Source organism: Pristiophorus japonicus, chromosome 11 (assembly GCF_044704955.1).
Source record: "Pristiophorus japonicus isolate sPriJap1 chromosome 11, sPriJap1.hap1, whole genome shotgun sequence".
NCBI lineage: Eukaryota > Metazoa > Chordata > Chondrichthyes > Pristiophoridae > Pristiophorus > Pristiophorus japonicus.
Genome location: NC_091987.1, coordinates 78122835 through 78143085, shown reverse-complemented (window position 1 = coordinate 78143085; position 20251 = coordinate 78122835). Strand labels below are relative to the sequence as shown.

General features: G+C 44.4%; 1 protein-coding gene across 1 annotated transcript in view; it reads right to left on the bottom strand.

Annotated features, from left to right (window-relative positions):
* The window catches only part of LOC139275773 (immunoglobulin-like domain-containing receptor 2), a 193718-nt gene that overhangs the window by 95039 nt on the left and 78428 nt on the right, over positions 1-20251 (bottom strand). Inside the window, exons 2-3 of the mRNA XM_070892972.1 lie at positions 1719-2057; positions 107-226 (exon numbers count right to left, since the gene is read on the bottom strand). Coding sequence (XP_070749073.1) covers positions 107-226; positions 1719-2057 — 459 coding nt within the window. The remainder of the gene's footprint in view (positions 1-106; positions 227-1718; positions 2058-20251) is intronic.

The following is a 20251-nucleotide window of genomic DNA, read 5'->3' as shown; positions in this document are numbered from 1 at the left end:
TATGGCAAACATTTTGGAATTAATCCAGTTAACAGTTGCTACTTGCTACCTTTGGCTGTGACCATATTTGCAGGTATCTGTAAACATACTTATTATTTATACTCACCCAACACAAGAAGTTCCATCCTTTGTTCGCTGTTACCCACAATGTCATCTGGAGTGATAACAGAGCAGTAATAAGCCCCACTGTCTCCCCAGTGTAACCTCCCAATCTGGAGATCTGCATCTGTAAGAGACCAAACTGCGGTAGGTAATTGATCTGGTCAACATTGGAGGCCAACCTTCAGTCTACAAACATGCAGTACATTCTCATTAATGTCCTTTTACCATCCGCATTTCTTGATTGTTGGTAAGAAATTCCTGTTTAACATTCAATGCACAAGGATATTATTGCAGGCAGAGCAGCCAATTTAGTAATGTCACAGATGGTGACAGCGGTAGTCTATTGCAATTTGCAATTCTCAGCAGACTGAAAAACAGGATCGTCTTTTTTTAAATTTCAGGTATGATATTCACTGTGAAAATCATGAACTCAATGGGGTGAAATTCTCCGAGGACGGTAGCACAAACCAAGCGGAATGAAAATCGCTATAGCCCATTTTGCGCTACCGCTCAAGGTGAATTTCACTGCCAAAATTTCTGTTTCCAATTTTTGTAATATGAGACTATTTTTAAATATGTTTTTAAAGAACAAGGAGATTGTTTTAAAGCTACACATTGTAGCGTTTTGTCACTTCCTAATGGTGTACACTTATATGGTGTACACTTACAGAAGCTAATATTTTCTTTGTTGGACCAATATAAAGTGACCTTTGTGTTGAAGCCACAGGGACATTTGTGTCTCACTCATTGTAAGTGTAGGTGAGGCCCTCTGATAAAGTTGGTAATTATGACCATCAAGATCTATACATACAGTAATTTAGAACTGTAAAGTTAAAAATTTTGGCTATTCAAATCCAAGCTTAAATGTTAAACTGGTGGCATGCCTGTAACCCACAGCAGTGACCAAGCAGATGCATACAGCCCTCTAGGAATTAAATGTGTACGGCTACTCCCAACAATCACCAAGGTATTGAACACTTACAATTACAACCAGCACCATTAGACTTGCAAGGATGTCAAATGAAATGCACCTCAAACCTTTGGCCCCCAGGTTAGACATCACCAAATAGGAGAGGCTGAATATGCTCCCCTATTCCAGCTACACAAATCCACTAAAGTGAGGGAATCAGAAATAAAATAATTTTATTCCCCCAACCATGCATGTGTGCTGCTGCTTTATTTAGTTGCCAAAGTAAAATTCATATAAATTGCTATCTAAATTAATCAGAAGATGTTCTCTTTCAGACTTTAGATTTGTCATTCATTGTTACTAATCAGTTCTCACCTGAATATGTTTCCATTATGTGAAATAGTGAAGCAAAGGGGTACAAAAAGATTTATATTATAATGAATTATTTTAGGAGCAAAACAAGTGGTCCAGAATTCACAATTGTACAATTGAGCCTGTGCTGATACAAGCTAGGAATTGCACCACATCATCAACTTGAAATGCATGATTGTTCTAATGTGTAGTAAGTTAACTTGTTATTTAAATATCTTATGCACATACTAATTATGCAACAAAAAAAATTGAGTGACTCCAAAATCCAATCAATTTACTATCTTATTTATAGAATTCATTAGCAAGTAAAGTTGTTGCAAATAAAAATTCTTACCGTTGATGATGGTGATTTCCCGTCCTTTGTAGTACTCTCCCAAGGTGACTGCAGAACCCTGACGGGAAGCCACAACTCGGACAGTGCGACTGTTGTCCGCACAGTCTAGGTATGGATCCCATTTGGGATACTGTTCTTTCTGGCTTACAATGCGGGTGGCTGTACTGTGGATGCTGAAGGCATCTCTGGTACGGTCCTTGCAGTATGACTTAAAGCGCCACTGCACCACAGGTTGTTGGATAGACGTGGTGGAGTACTGACAATGTAGAACAACAGGCTGGAACAACATGGCTATCTTTTTATATTCGGAAATGGTCACTTGAACACCAAGGGATACACCTGTAAGTATAAATAAAATTGGTTAAGCATGAAAAAGACTTCACTTTACATCACAAGTGTATTTTCATCAGTTCAAAGTGAACATCTGCCACTTTTATGTTTCAAAATTTCATGCATTTCAGATCTCTCTGATCCAACTGCAATGTGTTCTCGTATTCCCATTATATTGTCACAGTGCTTCCTGATGTAACAAATGCTACTGAAGACCTATTCTGAACAAAATTACCCCCAGACACGTCTGTGAAAAGAAATTGGATTTATGCTGCGCTGGCTTATAAACACTCCCATATATTCACAGGAAAACTCTTACTTGCTATTATAAATTTGGGTATATTTTTAAGGGCGTTGAAACACACTGTCCTATACTTGCATGGTGGAGTAACCTGGGTGTAACAATAGTACTCCGCTTGTGACCTGTACTGGGGATACACGTCTTTCACACATGCCCTCAATCTGATACAATGCCTGATGCAAGTTAATAAATGGCTTTAATTCACAGCAAGGTAAACATACAGAGCAACAGTTATAATCAGATTCACTTTATTCAATTAGTATAACTTATCTTCTCATAGTGTTTCAAAATAAAGAACTTGACACAGTTGCCCATAACAGTGAGTTGTCTTGTCTTGTAACTATCCTTCAGCATTTCTAGGCTCTTTTTTCCCCAGTGATAGCCCTTACTGCTTTCGCTTTAACAAAACCGGATTGCCCTCACAACTTTCCTGTCTCATGAAGCCTCATTTCTGCTCTGCCTCCACAAAAATGTAACTTTGAAAAAGTTTTGCAGTTCGTTTTTCTTGCCATATTATTGTTCATTTAGTTCCAGTCATTAACCAATCAGAATGTTAATGAATAGCTGTTATCTATTGAAACCTTTCCATCATTTGGCTTGACTTGGCATCTGCAACTGCTCAACTGCTTTGAAAAGTCAAAGTGTCAGCAACTTCAAAGTCATTGGTTTGGAAAGAAAAGCAATGTGTCAGAAGCATAGACTGCATGTTCTTTAGTTTGGTGGGCTAAGGTTGCACTGAGTGGTCACACTGCTTTAAAGAGCATGCAGTTTCTTCAGTGGGTGGGGACAATATTGGTTTTCAAAATAAAACACTGGATAAATGTTTTTTCCCTATAAATTGTGCCCGAGGAAGGTCCACCATCCAAGACACTGTCTGACAATTGGGACGGATTTGGCTGTAGATATAAAGGGAAGGCTGATGATTGCACAGTGTTCAGTTCCATTCGCAATTCCTCAGAAAATAAAGCATTCCATGCCCGTATGCAGATGACATTCAGGCTTGGGCTGATAAGTGGCAAGTAATATTCGTGCTAGACAGATGCCAGGCAATGACTATCTCCAACAAGCGAGACTCTAACCACCTCCCCTTGACATTCAATGGCATTACCATCGCCGAATCCCCCACAATCAACATCCTGGGTGTCACCATTGACCAGTAACTTAACCTACCAGGCACATTAATACTGTGGCTACAAGAGCAGGTCAGAGACTGGGTATACTGTAGCGAGTGTCTCACCTCCTGACTCCCCAAAGCCTCTCCACCATCAACAAGGCACAAGTCAGGAGTATGATGGAATAATCTACACTTGCCTGGGTGAGTGCAGTTCTGACAACACTCAAGAAGTTCGACACCATCCAGGACAAAGCAGCCTGCTTGATTTTCACTCCATTCACCACCTTCAACATTCACTCCCTCCATCACCGGCGTACCATGGCTGCAGTGTGTGCCATCTATACGATGCACTGCAACAACTTGCCATGGTTTCTTTGATAGCACTTCCCAAACCTGCAACACTGCCACCTAGAAGGACAAGGGTAGCCGGCGCATGGGAGCATTATCACTTGCAAGTTCCCCTCCAAGTCACACACCATCCTGACTTGAAAATATATCGCCGTTCCTTCAACGTCGCTGGTCAAAATCCGAGAACACCCTCCCTAACAACACTGTGGGAGTACCTTCACCACATGGACTGCAGCGGTTCAAGAAGATGGCTCACCACCACCTTCTCAAGGGCAATTAGGGATGGGCAACAAATCCTGGCCTTGCCACAATGCCCACATCCCAGGAACGAATAAAAAAAAACAGTGCTCACCTGTTATTAATGGGAAATTGGACAGCAACTTCCAGCCACCACACAACGTGAAAATCAGGAAGTTGCTGTCTGAGTTGCCCTGCTCCTCCAGAAGCTGCACTATACTCGCATTGAAATACATGAATGGCGTGAAGTTGCGGTACTTACGTGATATATACCAACTAAACATGCCTGAAAAAGTTAGGGCTTATCCACTCCAGTGTAAGTAAATTTTTAACGGTGTGATAAGCCTTAATTACTGCCAAATAACCTCTCTGCATTGAAAATTAACTTTTACAAGTGTGGAGTTGCATTCCTTCAGATTTTAATTATCATTGGAGATTTTAAAAACTACCTTTTATCTCGCTCTCTCTTTATCTCATTTTTCCCTCTCTTCATTTTGCTTTCTGTGTCTGATTTGACATTAAATCAAATATCCTAATAGACACTTCCTGGTTCAGACTCTGTGTGGCTCATTAATGATTATTTGATTGGTTAAGGAGATACGCAGTTGCTTTTCCTGTTCACGTAGGTCTCAGGTCCTCTGTAAAGGGCACTGTGCCAAAATGGCTCTCTAAGTAAAGTAAAGCACAATGTCATAGAAAGTCTGTGGGCAAGTGTAAGTGTTATGAATGGCTAGCACCGTTCATTCGATGCTGAGAGCAAAATCCGGCCCCCAGTTTTTAAAATTATGGTCCTGGAACTCTTCATTCATAGTTGGGAGTTCAACCACTGAAACAGGCTTGTTATTATTTTTTTTTGAAGTTCACTTGGAGTTCTCAAGAACAAAAGCAATATTTCAGCAATAAGTCTTGCTGTAAACAGTAACCCATGATTTCTAAGTAATCCCAAAATCAGTATTGGGGTAGACTCCTCTCAAATTTCTTGAATTCATTAAAACATAATATAGCAAACTATTAAAACTGAACCTTTAAGAATACTCATTTCAATTCAGGTACAGATAATTATGACTGGAAATCTGCATCTAAACTTGTAATGATATTTACAACTGATACTGCCAAATTAATTTCTGCAAATATTACACATCATAATTGTTTTATGTTTTTGAACAAAAGCTCATAAATTAATGGCTAATTCATACAAAACTGCTCTGAATTTGAAGACAGTATGACCCACTGAAATGTATCCAAATTACCTGAATATAAATTGATTTTGGTTCTAAGTTGTTTCATAGATTGTTCCATATACTACTTTATTACATAGCTGAAAATCAGTTACGACCTGGGAGCATCTTGCACCCTGTTCAGATCGACTAACACACCACCTAATCTGAAAGCATGTTTGCAAAACTGCTTCAAAATAGTCTTATTCTCAGATTTATGTTAAATTAATTCAGCTTTTTGTAGGTACCCTTTCAGCACATATGCAATTCAACAAAATGATTTTCTAATATAGAAATTTGTATTGTTATGTTATGATTTGACTCAATTTCAACAACTCACCTTCAACAGTAATTTAGTAGCATGGAAACAAATGGGAAGTAAAATCCATATTCTGAATGGATTTGCTCTAATCCAAATTCATTGTACAGGGGTATATGAAATAATCTTTAATTCATTGTACTATTTCTTCAGGCTAATATTTTGGATCTTTTCAAACATTAGAATAACAAAGTATAAAATCTCATTTACATTATAGTTCTAATTTTGGACATATTCAAAACAAAAGTTTTAGTAGTTTGTGATGTTATCTGAATACTGCAACTTAGGCAACTGTCTTTAAAAAGCTCTTTCCCCCCTCTGCATACATTATTCACATATACATAATAAATACTTCATGAATACTGTGTTCATTAACATAAGACAAGTCAGTGTTGGGGAATTCAATACTTTTCTACATTTTGTTTCATCACAAATGGCTCTTGACAAAGGATTTAATCTGTGTAACAAAAATATGTTCCAGTACTTTTATAATTGGGTTTAATTATAGATAATACAGTGGAATTATTTCACCTCATCTAGAAATGTAGCTTTGACCTACCAATAAGCTTTAACCCAAAACATAAAAAGACACTGTGACAAATTTGATTTTGCCTATGTTGCCTGAGGTGAATTTTTTTTAACTTATAATAATTCTGTAATATTAAAGTATTTTTTCTCAACAACAAACCAGCAGCCTTAAATCAGGCTCATTACCATTGTGATTTTGAGTGTTAATTAGTAAACAAATAATAGGGTTGTTATGTATAATCGTTAGTATTTCACACCATTGTGAAAAGATGGATTTCTCATGACATCCAAAGGTATTGTTCTGTTCCATTCACGTAGCAGGGAGCTTAGCTATGGGAGATGGTGAGGAGCCTCATGCCCATACATCAAAGGCTACTAACTTAGTTGACAGGTTTTTTGGGCCAACCCTACCAACTCACAGACTTAAGGCAGGTGACAGAAGTATCACTCTCTCTGCCTTCCAGACCCAAAGTGGCAAGGAGGGCATTGAAGTCTCGCAGTGTGGTATCACAAGTGCTAATTAGAATTTCAGTGGAGATGTGAATAAGGTGGGAAATGTTGCAGTAATAAATATGATATGGGGTTTGAAGTTCAGCTCGGGTTGAAAAGGTCACCAAGATTGCAGATCATCTGGATTGAGCTGAGCAGTTGAGGATGGGGAGGGAGGCAGAGCCAAGAGTACATAGATTTTAGAGGAGCTAAATAAGGTTTGGATTTGGATTTTCCCCAATATTCAACGGGAAAAAATTAGGTGCCACCCATAATTAATTTCAGATAGCCAAAAAAAGACATAGGGCTAGATTTTACACTTTTGTGCAGATCGTCCAAAAATGGGCGTTACTTCCAGCATAAATATGGGTTTTCAGATCGCCGGCTTCTCGCCCATTCTCAAAGCCCCTAGTCTCCATTTTTTAAACTGGGTGTTACCGTGAGCGTTAATGAAATGGGTGGTAGTGTTAAATCTCTGACCTTCTGCAGTAAAGTGTTACCGTCCTTAGCAATGGCATGGCCACGCTCGATTCCCGCGCTTCAGGAGGTCAAGGGTCATCATGACATGCGCAGAAGAGACAGAGAGAGAGGGAGCTGAGAGGGACTGAAGGCGTGTGTAGGTGTGGTGTGGCTGCTTTGGGAGAAAGGAGGGAGAGTTTAGAGCTTTAGAGCAAATAGGGAAACAAAAATTAGCTGTTGCCAGCCACATATTTGCCCGAATTTGGCCTATAATGGAGGGAGAGGAGGAAACGACACAGCACGCTGTGGAGACTGACGCTGGCGAGAGCATTGAGCTGGGAGAGGAGCATATTGGAGGGCGCAAAAGAGCGAGGAGGTTCTCGGACAAGGCAAATGCCTCCCTCCTGCAGGAGGTCGAGTTACGCTGGGGTGATTTGACACAGGGAGGGCGTGGGAAGCCCAACCCAAAGGCTGACCAGAAGATATAGACTGAGATAGCAGAGGTGGTCTCGTCGGCAACCAACAAGGTTCGTGAGGGCAATCAATGCTGCAAAGCATGGAACGACCTTGTGGGATCCACAAGAGTAAGTATTACATTTATTTACATGTACTTATGTTTTTATATAATTTGATTTGTAACAGTCATGAGTGACTATCAGCAGATGTGAGGTCTTGCACTTTTAATGAGAATGTTGCAGTCAAAGCCTGAAGTCACAGTGCACGTCTTTAGGTAAAGAATAATAATTATCATAATAATTATGATTACATCTGTCGGTTATGTGTTGTATCAGTCTCTATGACAGTACCTAGCAATGATATCATGCAATGATCTCCTGCCATGTCATCCTGTCACCTTTTACAGAAGAAGCTATCAACGATGAGGTCCATGCAGAGGCGAACGGGTGGGGGGGCCACCAGTTGTCAGCGACATCACTGAGATGGAGGAGCAGGTGTTCGCACTCGTGGGGAAGCACCCCCGGACAGCCACGGAAGCATCTGCAGACGCTGAAGTGAAGCGACACGAGTAAAGTTGACACCATTGCGTGATGTACAGTCAATAGATGCCATACCCACTCATATCGGAACAATCATATATGATAGATGATTTCTAAAATTGTCCTAGAAATAATGCTGACCTAATGAAAATTATTGCAATGCACCGTGTGTTAATGGTCATGAAATGTGATGTCTGTGATGATCTTGATGATCTTTTGTCGTGCATATGCTGTGTGTAGCGCTGGAATCACCTTGTGACCCTAGCGCCCCCTTCTCCTCTAATAACCTAATTTGTGTTTTGCAGCTCAGCCAGCAGCACAGCCAAGACCACAGAGGCCAGAAGGTGGGGGCGTGGGGCCGGACTCGCCGGACGATCTGCTGGGTCTGCTGAGGAGCTCCGATTCTCGCCCGTCAATCCGCTGGGTCTGTTCTCTATGGATGAGAGCGCTGACTTCGAGCAACTTGCAATGCCATGCTCCAGAAGCCATTCCACCCCAAGGCCATCTATTGCTCCTCCGGTCATTCCCGCCTCCACTCTGGAGGTACTGGCCCCAGACCTCGCCACAGGGCACCCCATTTGTCCCCAGGATGGTGCTAACCCCACGGAGGTTTCGCGGATGTGGCAGGTCTGGTCCACGAGCACGACATGAAAGCGGAGAGATGGTACAGTTGTCCAGGAGGACTGTAGACATTGGTGACCAGCTCCTCGAAGCATTGGAGGGCATATCCCGACAGCTGGCTACCATGACTGAGTATGCTCCGCGGATGGCGGAGGCCCTGGAGGCGATAGTTAGGAACACTGTTGGCACAGGCCTCCCAGTGGTCCCGGAGCGCGGCACTCCTCCCCTAGCTTCCGCACCGCCACTGCGAATGACAGATGAGAGGCAGGATCCTGCTTCTGCATCAGAGAATGTTGCCCCCTCGGCACCCCTCGCTCCCGTACCTGTGCAATTACACCTCTGCCTTCATTCCCCCCCCCCCCAGCAATGAGGCACCACCTGAGGAGCTCTTCGGCCAGGAGGTGTGCAGCAAGGAGGGGAAGGGGTAGAGGTGAAGAGAAGAAGGAGGGGGAAGGAAAGTGAGGTGCATGTCCGCAGGTGATGGCTGTGTTATACCTCCATCTGGGTGTATGCAATTTGTTGTAATGTATGGGGGAGGGGACCACCCTCCTGCTTTGCCTGTGTATTCTGTGTTGCTGGATATGTTGAACATTTGACTGATGTCAATGGTGGAAAAAGTGGGGTCTGGGCGGGGGTTGGGTGTTTTTGCCCGTGATACTTATGATTTCAGACCCAATGTTGGTATAACATTTTTTTTATTGAACATAACCTTGTAGTGCATTGTCTCAGATAGTTGGATCATTACACACTGGTGATTCCTTAACATGAAAGGGTTAAATAAAATTTCACTTCAATCAATGTAAACTTTAACTGGCACCAAGGTGATAGGCACCATTGATGTCTGAGCTGCACACACACAGCAGTGTGTCAGCGTTGTCACTCACAGCAACGTTCTTTCAGGCAAATCATTCAGATAACAGCTCTTGACATAAGACTCTTGCAGCTATGTAGCCACCATGGGCCCTTTTCTGTGGTCTGGAGGGGGTTGTGTGCATGGTTGCATAGCCAGCCTGATTGTCTGGCCCTAGGTCAGAGTCCAGCCCCACGTCATCCTCTTCCTCTCTCTCCTGAGGTGAGCCATCAGTCCCTTCTGGCAATTCTTGTCCCCTCATGATAGCCAGGTTGTGCAGCATGGAGCATCGATCACGAATTTACCTACTTGCTCAGGGTTGTCTTGTAGTTCCCCACCTGAGTGGTCCAGACATCTGAAGCGCTGCTTAAGCACAGTTATTGTTTTCTGGACCACATTGCATGTGTCTCTGTGCCTCTGGTTGTATCGTTTCTCGGCCTCGGTGTGGGTGTCACGCAGGGGGGGGGTTATCAGCCAGGTGGCTAGGCCATATCGGTTATCACCAAGCATCCAGCATTGTCCTTGTGGCTGACTCTTAAACATGTCAGAGACAGTGCTCTCACGCAGGATGTGAGCCTCATCGAAGCTGTCCGGACATTTGGCATTCACTGAAATTATTACCTGGTTGTGGTTGACAACTAGTTGGACCTTCAGGGAGTGAAATCCTTTTCTGTTACGAAAAAGCTCTGGGTGCTGAGAAGGTGCCTGGCATGGCGATGTGAGTGCACTGTATTGCTCCCTGCACCCTGGGGAATGTAGCAATATGGTAGAATGCTCCAGCTTTGTCAGTCTGAGCCTCTGTGGTCATAGGGAAGCTGATAAAGTCCATCCTTCGTGCGTACAGGGCCTCCGTGACCTGTTTAATGCAACAATGGGTGGCATGGTGAGACAGAGGGGAAATCTCGACCGCAGAGGCCCGAAAGGAACCAGATGCGTAGAAAGACAGTGTTGCGGTAACCTTGACCTCGACCGACACTGATGTCCTGATGGCAGACTGCATAAGTGGCCGGATGAGCTCACATATTTCATTGATCACCACCTTGTGGAAGCGCAATCTCCGAAGGCAGGTTTGCCCGGACACGTCAAGGTAAGACCTCTTTTCCCTGTACGTGCGGGATGTATATGGTCTGGCCCTTCTCCTCATTCTTGCACATTTTAAATTGGGTACATAATGATGTGCATCACACATTGAGCCATCTACACTCTGCAGCATGTGCGTATTAATCGATGCAGGCTGAGAAATGGCTGGCCCCATTGCAATGAAAGTATAATAGTGATTGATCAGAAGCAATAATTTCCTCACTAAAATACACCTACAGTAAACCCCAATAGTCCAGTGTCTGAAAATATGTCTGTTGAGATGGTCACTTCACCTGAGAAGAACTCCAGAGTCAATCCAAACTCCACTGAAGTTGAAGCAGCCTTTTGAATGAAGCGACCTGCCATTTTAAAAATGGTGCCCACACCGCTGGCTTTAGTTCAGAACAGTTCCACTTTTTCCGGGCGGTTTTTTGGGCGAGCGAAATTGTGGGCGATATGTGTGCGAGGTGGTGAAAGTGGCGCTGGGCAATCTCCTGGACATTAGTTTCGGCAAATATGATCTTTACGACAAAAAAAGTAGACGGGCGGTATTATTGAATCTCGACGTTAATTCCATGCAGAAACTAACACTGGGTGATATTATGGATATTGATTTTGCCCATTCTGATGATTTCGCCCAAAAAAAGTGGGCGGGCGGTATTATTTTTTCCTGGTGTTACGCACATGGGGAAAGTAACGCTCGGCAATAAATTTCTGAAAAATGCCCTTCAGTTTCCATTTTGTGGCTAAATGGCAATATATGGGCGTTATATGTCATTTCAGCGGTAAAATGGATATTAAGTGGGCATTAAGCATGCAAAAAACATGGAAAATCTAGCCCATAGACATCGAAAGGAGCATAGTGGTCTGGGTATGAATTCTGCCCTGTCACTCAAGGTCCTATATTTGCAAATTGAACCAAAGGGATTAATGGTCTAGATCATTTAATTACAATCTATAACATTACAATCTATAACATTTCAATTAAAACAATCTACAGCATAATGAATGATCTTTTAACTCATTTGTTTGACCTATAATTTTACTTAACATACATAAGATCATCAATTTTTGTGGTTAAACTTTTAAAAAAGCACTTGATTGTTTCAAGTAGTTTTGCTTATTGTGGCATTGTAATGTAAGTTGTATGCAAATGAAACCAAAGAATTATACTGAGATTTTTTTTGTTGAGATATTGAATGATGTAGATAATAAATCATTTTAACTGAAGAGTGCAATTCTTTTGTTCAATTTTCACTTACAAGACCTTGGGTGTCATGACAGTATTGCAAAACACTACTCCCCCATTAGATACAGGTACTTCTTATAAGACCACAATGGTATCCTTGGAAACAAAGCTTGTGACCTTTTTTTGTGATACATAGTGGGGGGGGTCATTTTAAGCTCAAGTGGCATACCTCATATGTGAAATTTTAAACCTTTGAAGACTACTGTGGGACTCTGCACTAAGATAATAAAAAAGACAACATTATAATTATCTAGTTAATAAAAAATAATGAAAGTGACAGTGCGATTCTGCACATTGCTATAATGCTGAACAAATATATTGGAAATCATTTTTGCTAATCTTTACTGCTGCATGAGAGAATACATGAATATTTTAAAAAGTTGCAAAAGACAATCAGTACGAAAATGATTGTTGCAGTTGCCACAGAATAACAATGGCCTATTGTAAAAACATGATGTTAAAAATATTAGTAAGTAGCATATTGGAAATTCCTAGTAGAAACAGATAAAGAGGTCAATATATTGTATTGTTTGGCTACAGAGTAATAGAGCATAAAAAGACTTTCAAATCATTTAATTTAAAAGGCCTTTGACATGAATCTACATATTATTAAAACAAAACCAAGTACCTCCAATTGCCACTTTTCTGGGAGTGATTGGTCTGTTAGCTTAAACTAACAATGACGCCCCTTTTGTTGGTCCTTTAATTGAAGCCAAGGTTAATTTTGCTGAGAGAGACCTCACCTCTTGATGTGCTCTAATGACAGAACTGTGAGTATTAAGATGAACTGTGTAAACATAGTACAGAATATGAAATGGTCAGATGCACAATTGAAAATGACCACATAAATCAAAAATGGTAATGTCATTAATGATATTTGGAGAGGAACACTTATCGTGGTAAATTTTGACTGTGTGCAGACTTCGGGTGGGTGGTGGGAGGAGTTTGCATGCCAGTAGTCCCTAGGGGGAGGCTTGAACCATTTTGAGGGCCGAGCATCACTTCCATAAAACCAGTGAGCTTCAAGTGCTGTTTAGGTATTCACAGGCAGATTGTTGGTTGATGGAGGGATTGAGAATTCTAGTAGCTCCACGGTGGAGCCAAGCTGGAAATTTTCTCCCTTCGGGTCTGGAGGCAATCATGGAGAGGGGTAGGGACTGGCAGCAGGCTAGAAGATTTTTGTGGGGCCAGAAGGAGTATTCACATACCACAAACATGTTTAAAAAAGCAAAAGCTAATCTAGTTTTGGAGTTTCCTGCAGTGGCCCTTTTAAGAATTGCTGTTTAGGCTGAGGGTACAGCCCAGTATCTTATGTATGTCATAGGCCCCAATTAGCATATTGCAATGAGGCTCTCTATGCCCATGTGAAGCCCCCCAGGAAAAGGGAGCTGGGCGAGAACACAGCAGTAAGTACAGCATAGTGATAATTGGTCGCTATCGCCTCATTGCACCCAGCGGAGTGAATTTAAATCACCCCCAATGTGTTTGTTTTACTATTTTAGCAGAGGAGTTAATCCATTTAAAATAAACTGGCTAATGCTACCATTAAAATAGTGGACCAAGGCATGTCATACTGTCATGTATTCAACTATCATTGTAACCCATGTATAAGCTGACCTAAGTTGTACACCTTGAGAACATTGACCACAAGGGGGTGAACTTGGGGGAGACACTCCTAACCTGGACTTTCAGGTATAAAAGGGGAAGCTCCACCCACCTTCATCACTTGAGGTCTTGGTAATAAAGGTAACTGGTCACAGAGTGACCTTCTCTCAAGTATGGGCCTCGTGTGCATTTATACTGTATAGTAAGGACATATCATTGGCGACGAGAAACTGGGATTTCAACCACGCAAGCATGGCCACTAGCAGCACAGAAGAGAGGTACTGTGTTGGTGATGATTGGGACGACTTTATTGAGAGACTACAGCAAAGTTTTGTCACTAAGGATTGGCTGGGACAGGATTCGGCCGACAAACGCAGGGCTCATCTCCTGATGGTTTGTGGATCCAGAATGTACCCCCTGATGAAGGACCTTCTAGCGCCAGAGAAGCCGGCGGACAAGACGTACGAAGAGCTCAGTAAGTTGATCGGGGAACACCTTAAACCGGCGAGCAGCATGCACATGGTGAGACACCGGTTTTACATGCACCGGCGGCGAGAAGGGCAAAGCGTTCCTGACTTCATGGCAGATCTCCGGCGACTGGCGAGCCTATGTAAGTTCCCAGATGCAGGCAGAGCAGAGATGCTGTGAGACTTTTTTATTGAGGGCATCGGGCACGCTGAGGTTTTCAGGAAACTGATTGAGACCAAAGTATGGACCTTGGAAGCAGCGGCTCTGATAGCCCAGACATTTATCTCAGGGAAGAGACCAGAATGATGTATGACAAAAATCTTGGCTCAAATGCGGCAAACGACCAGGGAGTCAACATTGTTAATGCAGCACACAGTTCTCTAGGCAGACAAGGGCAATTGGACATGCCCCAGCATGTAGTCGAACCCAAAGGGGAAATTCAACAGAGACAATGGCTAGCTGAACGGCGATTCATGCCATCGCAATGGACAATGCGGCCAGTAATGGGGCCATCAACACCTGTTAATGGTGCACTTAAGGACAGTTACAGAGACAGTCAGAGACAATCGACTTGTAATGGACCTTTTATTTCCAACAACGGGGCCTCCAGCTCATCTTGGAGGTGTGGAGGCAAACACCCAGCCAGAGCTTGCAGGCATCAGCAATATATCTGCAGAAACTGCAACGTCAGCGGTCACTTGGCACGTATATGCAAGAAGCCTGCAGCCAGGTTGATTACGAGGAGGACGGGCCCGATATAAGCCCTACGAGGCCAAATGAATACTGGGGGAAGTCGCTGGAAGCTGAAGTTCAGCGAGTTCATGTGGAGCACAGATACAGTTCATATACCAGGACGCCATCGATAATGATGAAAGTGCTCCTCAATGGCATCGCAGTATTAATGGAGCTAGACACAGGAGCCAGCCAGTCCTTGATGCGTATCAAACAGTTTGAAAGGTTGTGGGTGTCCAAGGCCAGGAGGCCAAAATTATTGCCGATTGATGCACAGCTACGGACATATACAAAGGAGATCATTCCGGTGCTAGGCAGCGCCACGGTAGTCGTGACCCACAGAGATTCGGAGAACAGGTTGCCACTCTGGATTGTCCCGGGGGACAGTCCCGCACTACTGGGGAGGAGTTGGCTTGCTGTCATGAACTGGAAATGGGGCGATGTCAATGCAATTTCTTCTGTGGAGCGAGTATCATGCTCACAGGTCCTGGACAAATTTGACTCATTATTTCAACCCGGCATCGGCACTTTCATGGGGGCCAAGGTAGTGATTCACATAAACCCGGACGCCAGGCCAATAGACCACAAGGCCAGAGCGGTGCCGTACGTGATGCGGGAAAAGGTGGAATGCGAATTGGACTGCCTGCTGAAGGAAGGCATCATCTCGCCAGTCGAATTCAGTGACTGGGCGAGCCCGATCGTGCCGGTGCTCAAGGCGGATGGGTCGGTCAGGATATGTGGCGATTACAAGGCCACCATCAATCGGGTGTCACTCCAAGACCAGTACCCGCTACCAAGAGCAGAGGACCTCTTTGCGATGCTATCCGGTGGCAAACTTTTTTCAAAATTGGACCTGACCTCAGCTTACATGACCCAGGAACTGGCGAGTGAGTCGAAGAAGCAGACCACCATCACGACACACAAGAGGTTGTTTGAGTATAACAGATGCCCGTTCGGGATTCATTCGGCTGCCGCGATCTTTCAGCGAAATATGGAAAGCCTCCTCAAGTCGATTCCAAGGACAATGGTTTTTCAAGACAACATCCTCATCATGGGTTGCAATACTGAAGAATACCTCCACAACCTGGAGGAGGTGCTACGCACACTGGACCGGGTAGGGCTGCGATGAAAAAGGCGAAGTGTGTCTTCTTAGCTCCAGAGGTAGAATTCCTGGGGAGTTGGGTAGCAGCAGACGGGATCAGACCAACTGCATCCAAATCAGAAGCGATCCAGAGAGCACCCAGACCCCGTAACACGACGGAGCTGCGTTCGTTCCTGGGGCTCCTGAACTATTTTGATGACTTTCTTCCCAAACTGAGCACGCTGTTCGAGCCGCTACACATGCTCCTATGCAAAGGTCGCGATTGGGTCTGGGGGGACAGCCAGGAAAGGGCTTTTGATAGAGCATGCAACTTGTTATGCTCCAACAAACTGTTAACGTTATATGACCCATGTAAGAAACTTGTTCTAACATGCAATGCATCGTCCTATGGGGTCGGGTGTGTGTTGCAGCATGTGAATGCCAATAGTCAGTTACAGCCGGTAGCTTATGCCTCCAGAAGTCTGTCCCAGACAGAAAGGGGCTACGGGATGGTAGAAAAGGAAGTGCTAGCATGTGTATATGCAGTAAAAAAAATGCACAAGTACCTGTTTGGCAGGAAATTTGAGCTGGAGACAGATCACAAACCCCTAATGTCCCTTTTGGCCGACAACAAGGCCATAAATGCAAATGCATCGGCCCGCATACAGAGGTGGGCAATTACGTTAGCCGCCTGTGACTACACAATTCGGCACAGACCAGGCACTGAAAACTACGCCGATGCACTCAGCAGGCTCCCACTAGCCACTACTGAGGGGGCAACTGAGCATGATGCTGAGATGGTCATGGCTGTTGAAGCTTTCGAAAGCGAAAGCTCACCTGTGACAGCCCGTCAGATTAAAGTCTGGACAAATAAAGACCCGCTACTGTCTTTAGTTAAGAAATGTGTCCTGAATGGGGACTGGGCAGCCACGTACAGGGCATGCCCTGAGGAGTTTAAACCGTTGCATAGGCGCAAGGATGAACTCTCGATTCAGGCCGATTGCCTAATGTGGGGAAACCGAGTAGTCATGCCCCAGAGGGGCAGAGAGGTGTTTATCAGAGAACTTCACAATGAGCACCGGGGCATTGTCGTGATGAAGGCAATTGCCAGGTCACACGTTTGGTGGCCAGGGATAGATGCAGACCTGGAACTTTGTGTTCGCAGGTGCAACACATGTGCTCAGCTGGGCAACGCACCCAGGGTAGCTCCCCTTAGCCCCTGGTCCTGGCCCGCCAAGCCATGGTCATGCATCCATGTGGACTACGCAGGTCCTTTCATGGGAAAAATATTTTTGGTTGTAGTAGACGCCTAATCCAAATGGATTGAGTGTGCCATTTTAAATTCAAGCACATCCTCTGCCACGGTAGAAAGTCTATGGGCAATGTACGCCGCCCATGGTCTACCGGATGTCTTGATCAGTGACAATGGCCCGTGCTTCACAAGCACTGAATTCCAGGACTTCATGGCAGGCAATGGAATCAACCATGTCAGAACGACACCGTTCAAGCCGGCCTCAAACAGCCAGGCGGAACGAGCAGTGCAGATAATCAAACCGGGGATGCTCAGAATCCAAGGGTGTTCCCTACAAACCTGCTTATCACGCCTCCTGTTGGCCAATAGATCCTGACTGCACTTGCTCACAGGGGTTCCACCCGCAGAACTGCTAATGAAAAGGACGCTCAAAACCAGGTTATCCCTTATAACCCCACCATGAAATAAATTGTTGAGAGCAGGTGTCGGTTACAATGTGACTACCATGACGGGAATGCGAGGGCGCGATGTATTGATATCAGTGACCCTGTCTTTGTCCTCAACTATGCTGCAGGGTCCAAATGGCTTGCAGGCACTGTGATTGCTAAAGAGGGGAATAGGGTTTTGGTAATTAACTTACCAATGGACAAATCTGCCGCAAACACGTGGATCAAACTAAAAGGAGGTTCAGCAACCCCATAGAAGAAGCAGAGGAAGAACACGACGTAGAGTTTACTCCACCACAGGTGACCGAACACCGGAACCAAGTGGAGGAGAGCCCAGTCACTGTGGGCAGTCCGGACAGGCCTGAGGCACCGCAAACAGCAGACACTCAGGCTAGCGCCCAACAACCAGAGCCCCAACTCAGGCGCTCTACAAGGGAGCGTAAACCACCAGAGAGACTTAACCTGTGATCCCAATAAGACTTTGGGGGGAGGTGATGTCATGTATTCAACTATCATTGTAACCCATATATAAGCTGACCTAAGTTGTACACCTTGAGAACATTGACCACAAGGGGTGAACTTGTGGGAGACACTCCTAACCTGGACTTTCAGGTATAAAAGGGGAAGCTCCACCCACCTTCATCACTTGAGGTCAATGTTCTCAAGGTGTACAACTTAGGTCAGCTTATACATGGGTTACAATGATAGTTGAATACATGACACTAAACTCTGCACAAAACCCTGTGACAAGTTGGTGCCGGAGTCCTCCATGCTCCTTGACATTACACGCAGGGTTTCTAGCAGGCTTCCCAATGCACCAAGCATGTCATTGTGCATACCCATCTGCCTTCTTCTGTAGCCTGCCCCATCGAAGTTCTCATCTGAGTTCTGTGCTGCAGAACTCATGTGAGACCTCGCCTTCCGGTGATGTGGCACCAGCACTTGCCCCCTGCTGTGGCTGCAGGCCTCTCGTGCCCACTGTCTCACCATGTGCCGATCCTGCCTCTATGCTATCCTTTAAATTATACGCTGTGTCAGTATCTGAGCTGGTGGCTGCGAGTGTGAAATTGAGTGATGGTGTGTCTTCATCATCACTGTCTTCTTGCTGTCCCTCCGCTACTTGGCCAGGTTGCACTTCCTGGATATCTGAAGAAGAAAGGCACAAGGTAAGTTTGTGGTGAATGGAGCGGGAGAAAGCAAAAGGTGCAGGCTTACACCATCTGCAGCTTGTAAGTCAGAAGAGATTGTAGAATGAGGAGGAAGTGGGATGTGAGGAGGAGGATTAGATATGAAGATACTGTCATCTTTATTGATTCATCCCCGCCGCTTGGCATGGGCTCAACCATGGACATCCCAATAATGATCAGCACAGTCTCTTCCATAGGGATTACAACATGCAAGTGCCAATCACCCTCCAGTTAGCTCTTGCTGCCTCCAGTTATACGCCACCTTGTCCTGCAAGAGCGAGCAATGTGCGGCAGTGAGTGTCGTGCAATCAATTTGGCTGATGTGGCTGCACTGATTGAATAGCTGTCAGGGTGTGAAAGCTTTGAGATGTGGGTATGAGGCTTGCAGCAGTACTAAGTGCATGAGAGTAAGGTGAAGTATATGAATGTTAGGAATAATTGATAGAGATTGTTGGTAAGTGAGTGATGGAGGTTTGGTGAATTGAGGAGTGCTGGTGGCTCATGGTGCCGTTGGTCGGATATGGCATTTGAAGATGCATTCACTGACCTTGACCACTTGAGTGAGGTCGTTAAAATTCTCGCAGCACTGCATCCAGGTCATTGCATTGACCTCCACAGCTATCTGCTCCCACAGCCTTTTGACCGTTTGTCTGGAGGTCCTCCTTCCCCCTGTGGATACAGGACATCTCTCTTCCTTTCCACCTCCTCCAACAAGACCTCCAGTGCAGCATCCAAAAATCTTGGAGCCCACGCTCTCCCCTGTTGCGCTATTCCTCACTCTTTCCCAGGTCAGAATCTCTTCAAACACGACGCCCAGCACCTGCTCCTGCCACAAAGCATCATGAAGGCTGGGCAGAAATTGAACAATGCCATTGCAGTCTACTTGATCGGGGGATGGGAAAGAAAGCTTACAGACAAAAATTGTGAGGTGTTACAAGAGGGGATCACCATTTGTAAAAATGGGCTCGGTGATTTCCTCAAAAAGGCATCATCAAGTTACTTGGACACAACGTCATAGCTCTTCAGACTTTTTATCTTCCCAAAATGACAACAATTTCCACTTAATTCAGAACCTTTCTCTTCGGCCCAAAAGAACTTGTTATTTCTTGTCATTTACACCAACAAAATTCCTTGCCAATGTAACTGTTGGTGAATCTTCCTCCTTATCTGTGCAACATAAGTGTTTTCAATGGAAATATTATTTTGAGAGTGCTTCATAGTGCTCTGGTAATACTGCATTGATTAGCATTGGTTAGTATTGACTTTGTGATTTAAAGCTGTTACTGGGCAGTTTTCCATCATTCTGCTTTGTGTGTGTGCTTTTTGGTCAAGGGATGGCAATGAGGGGAATGGGCCATTTTTCCGACCGAGTATCAGCATCATGTCAAGTACAGCACAGAAAGATGTGAAGCTCTCTCTACAATTCCCGAATAATGTGATTTAATCTTACTACTAGGCAGTCCCTCGTGATGAGGATGACGCTCTTCTCATCAAAAAACTATGGGCTCACAATGAATTACACCTTAAAGGGTGGAAGACGCCTGTGCGTGGATTTTTTTAACGTGTGGTGACCGTTGCACACCAGCCACCACACGGGCTTGACAGAGCTAGGTCTTGGTCCAGTG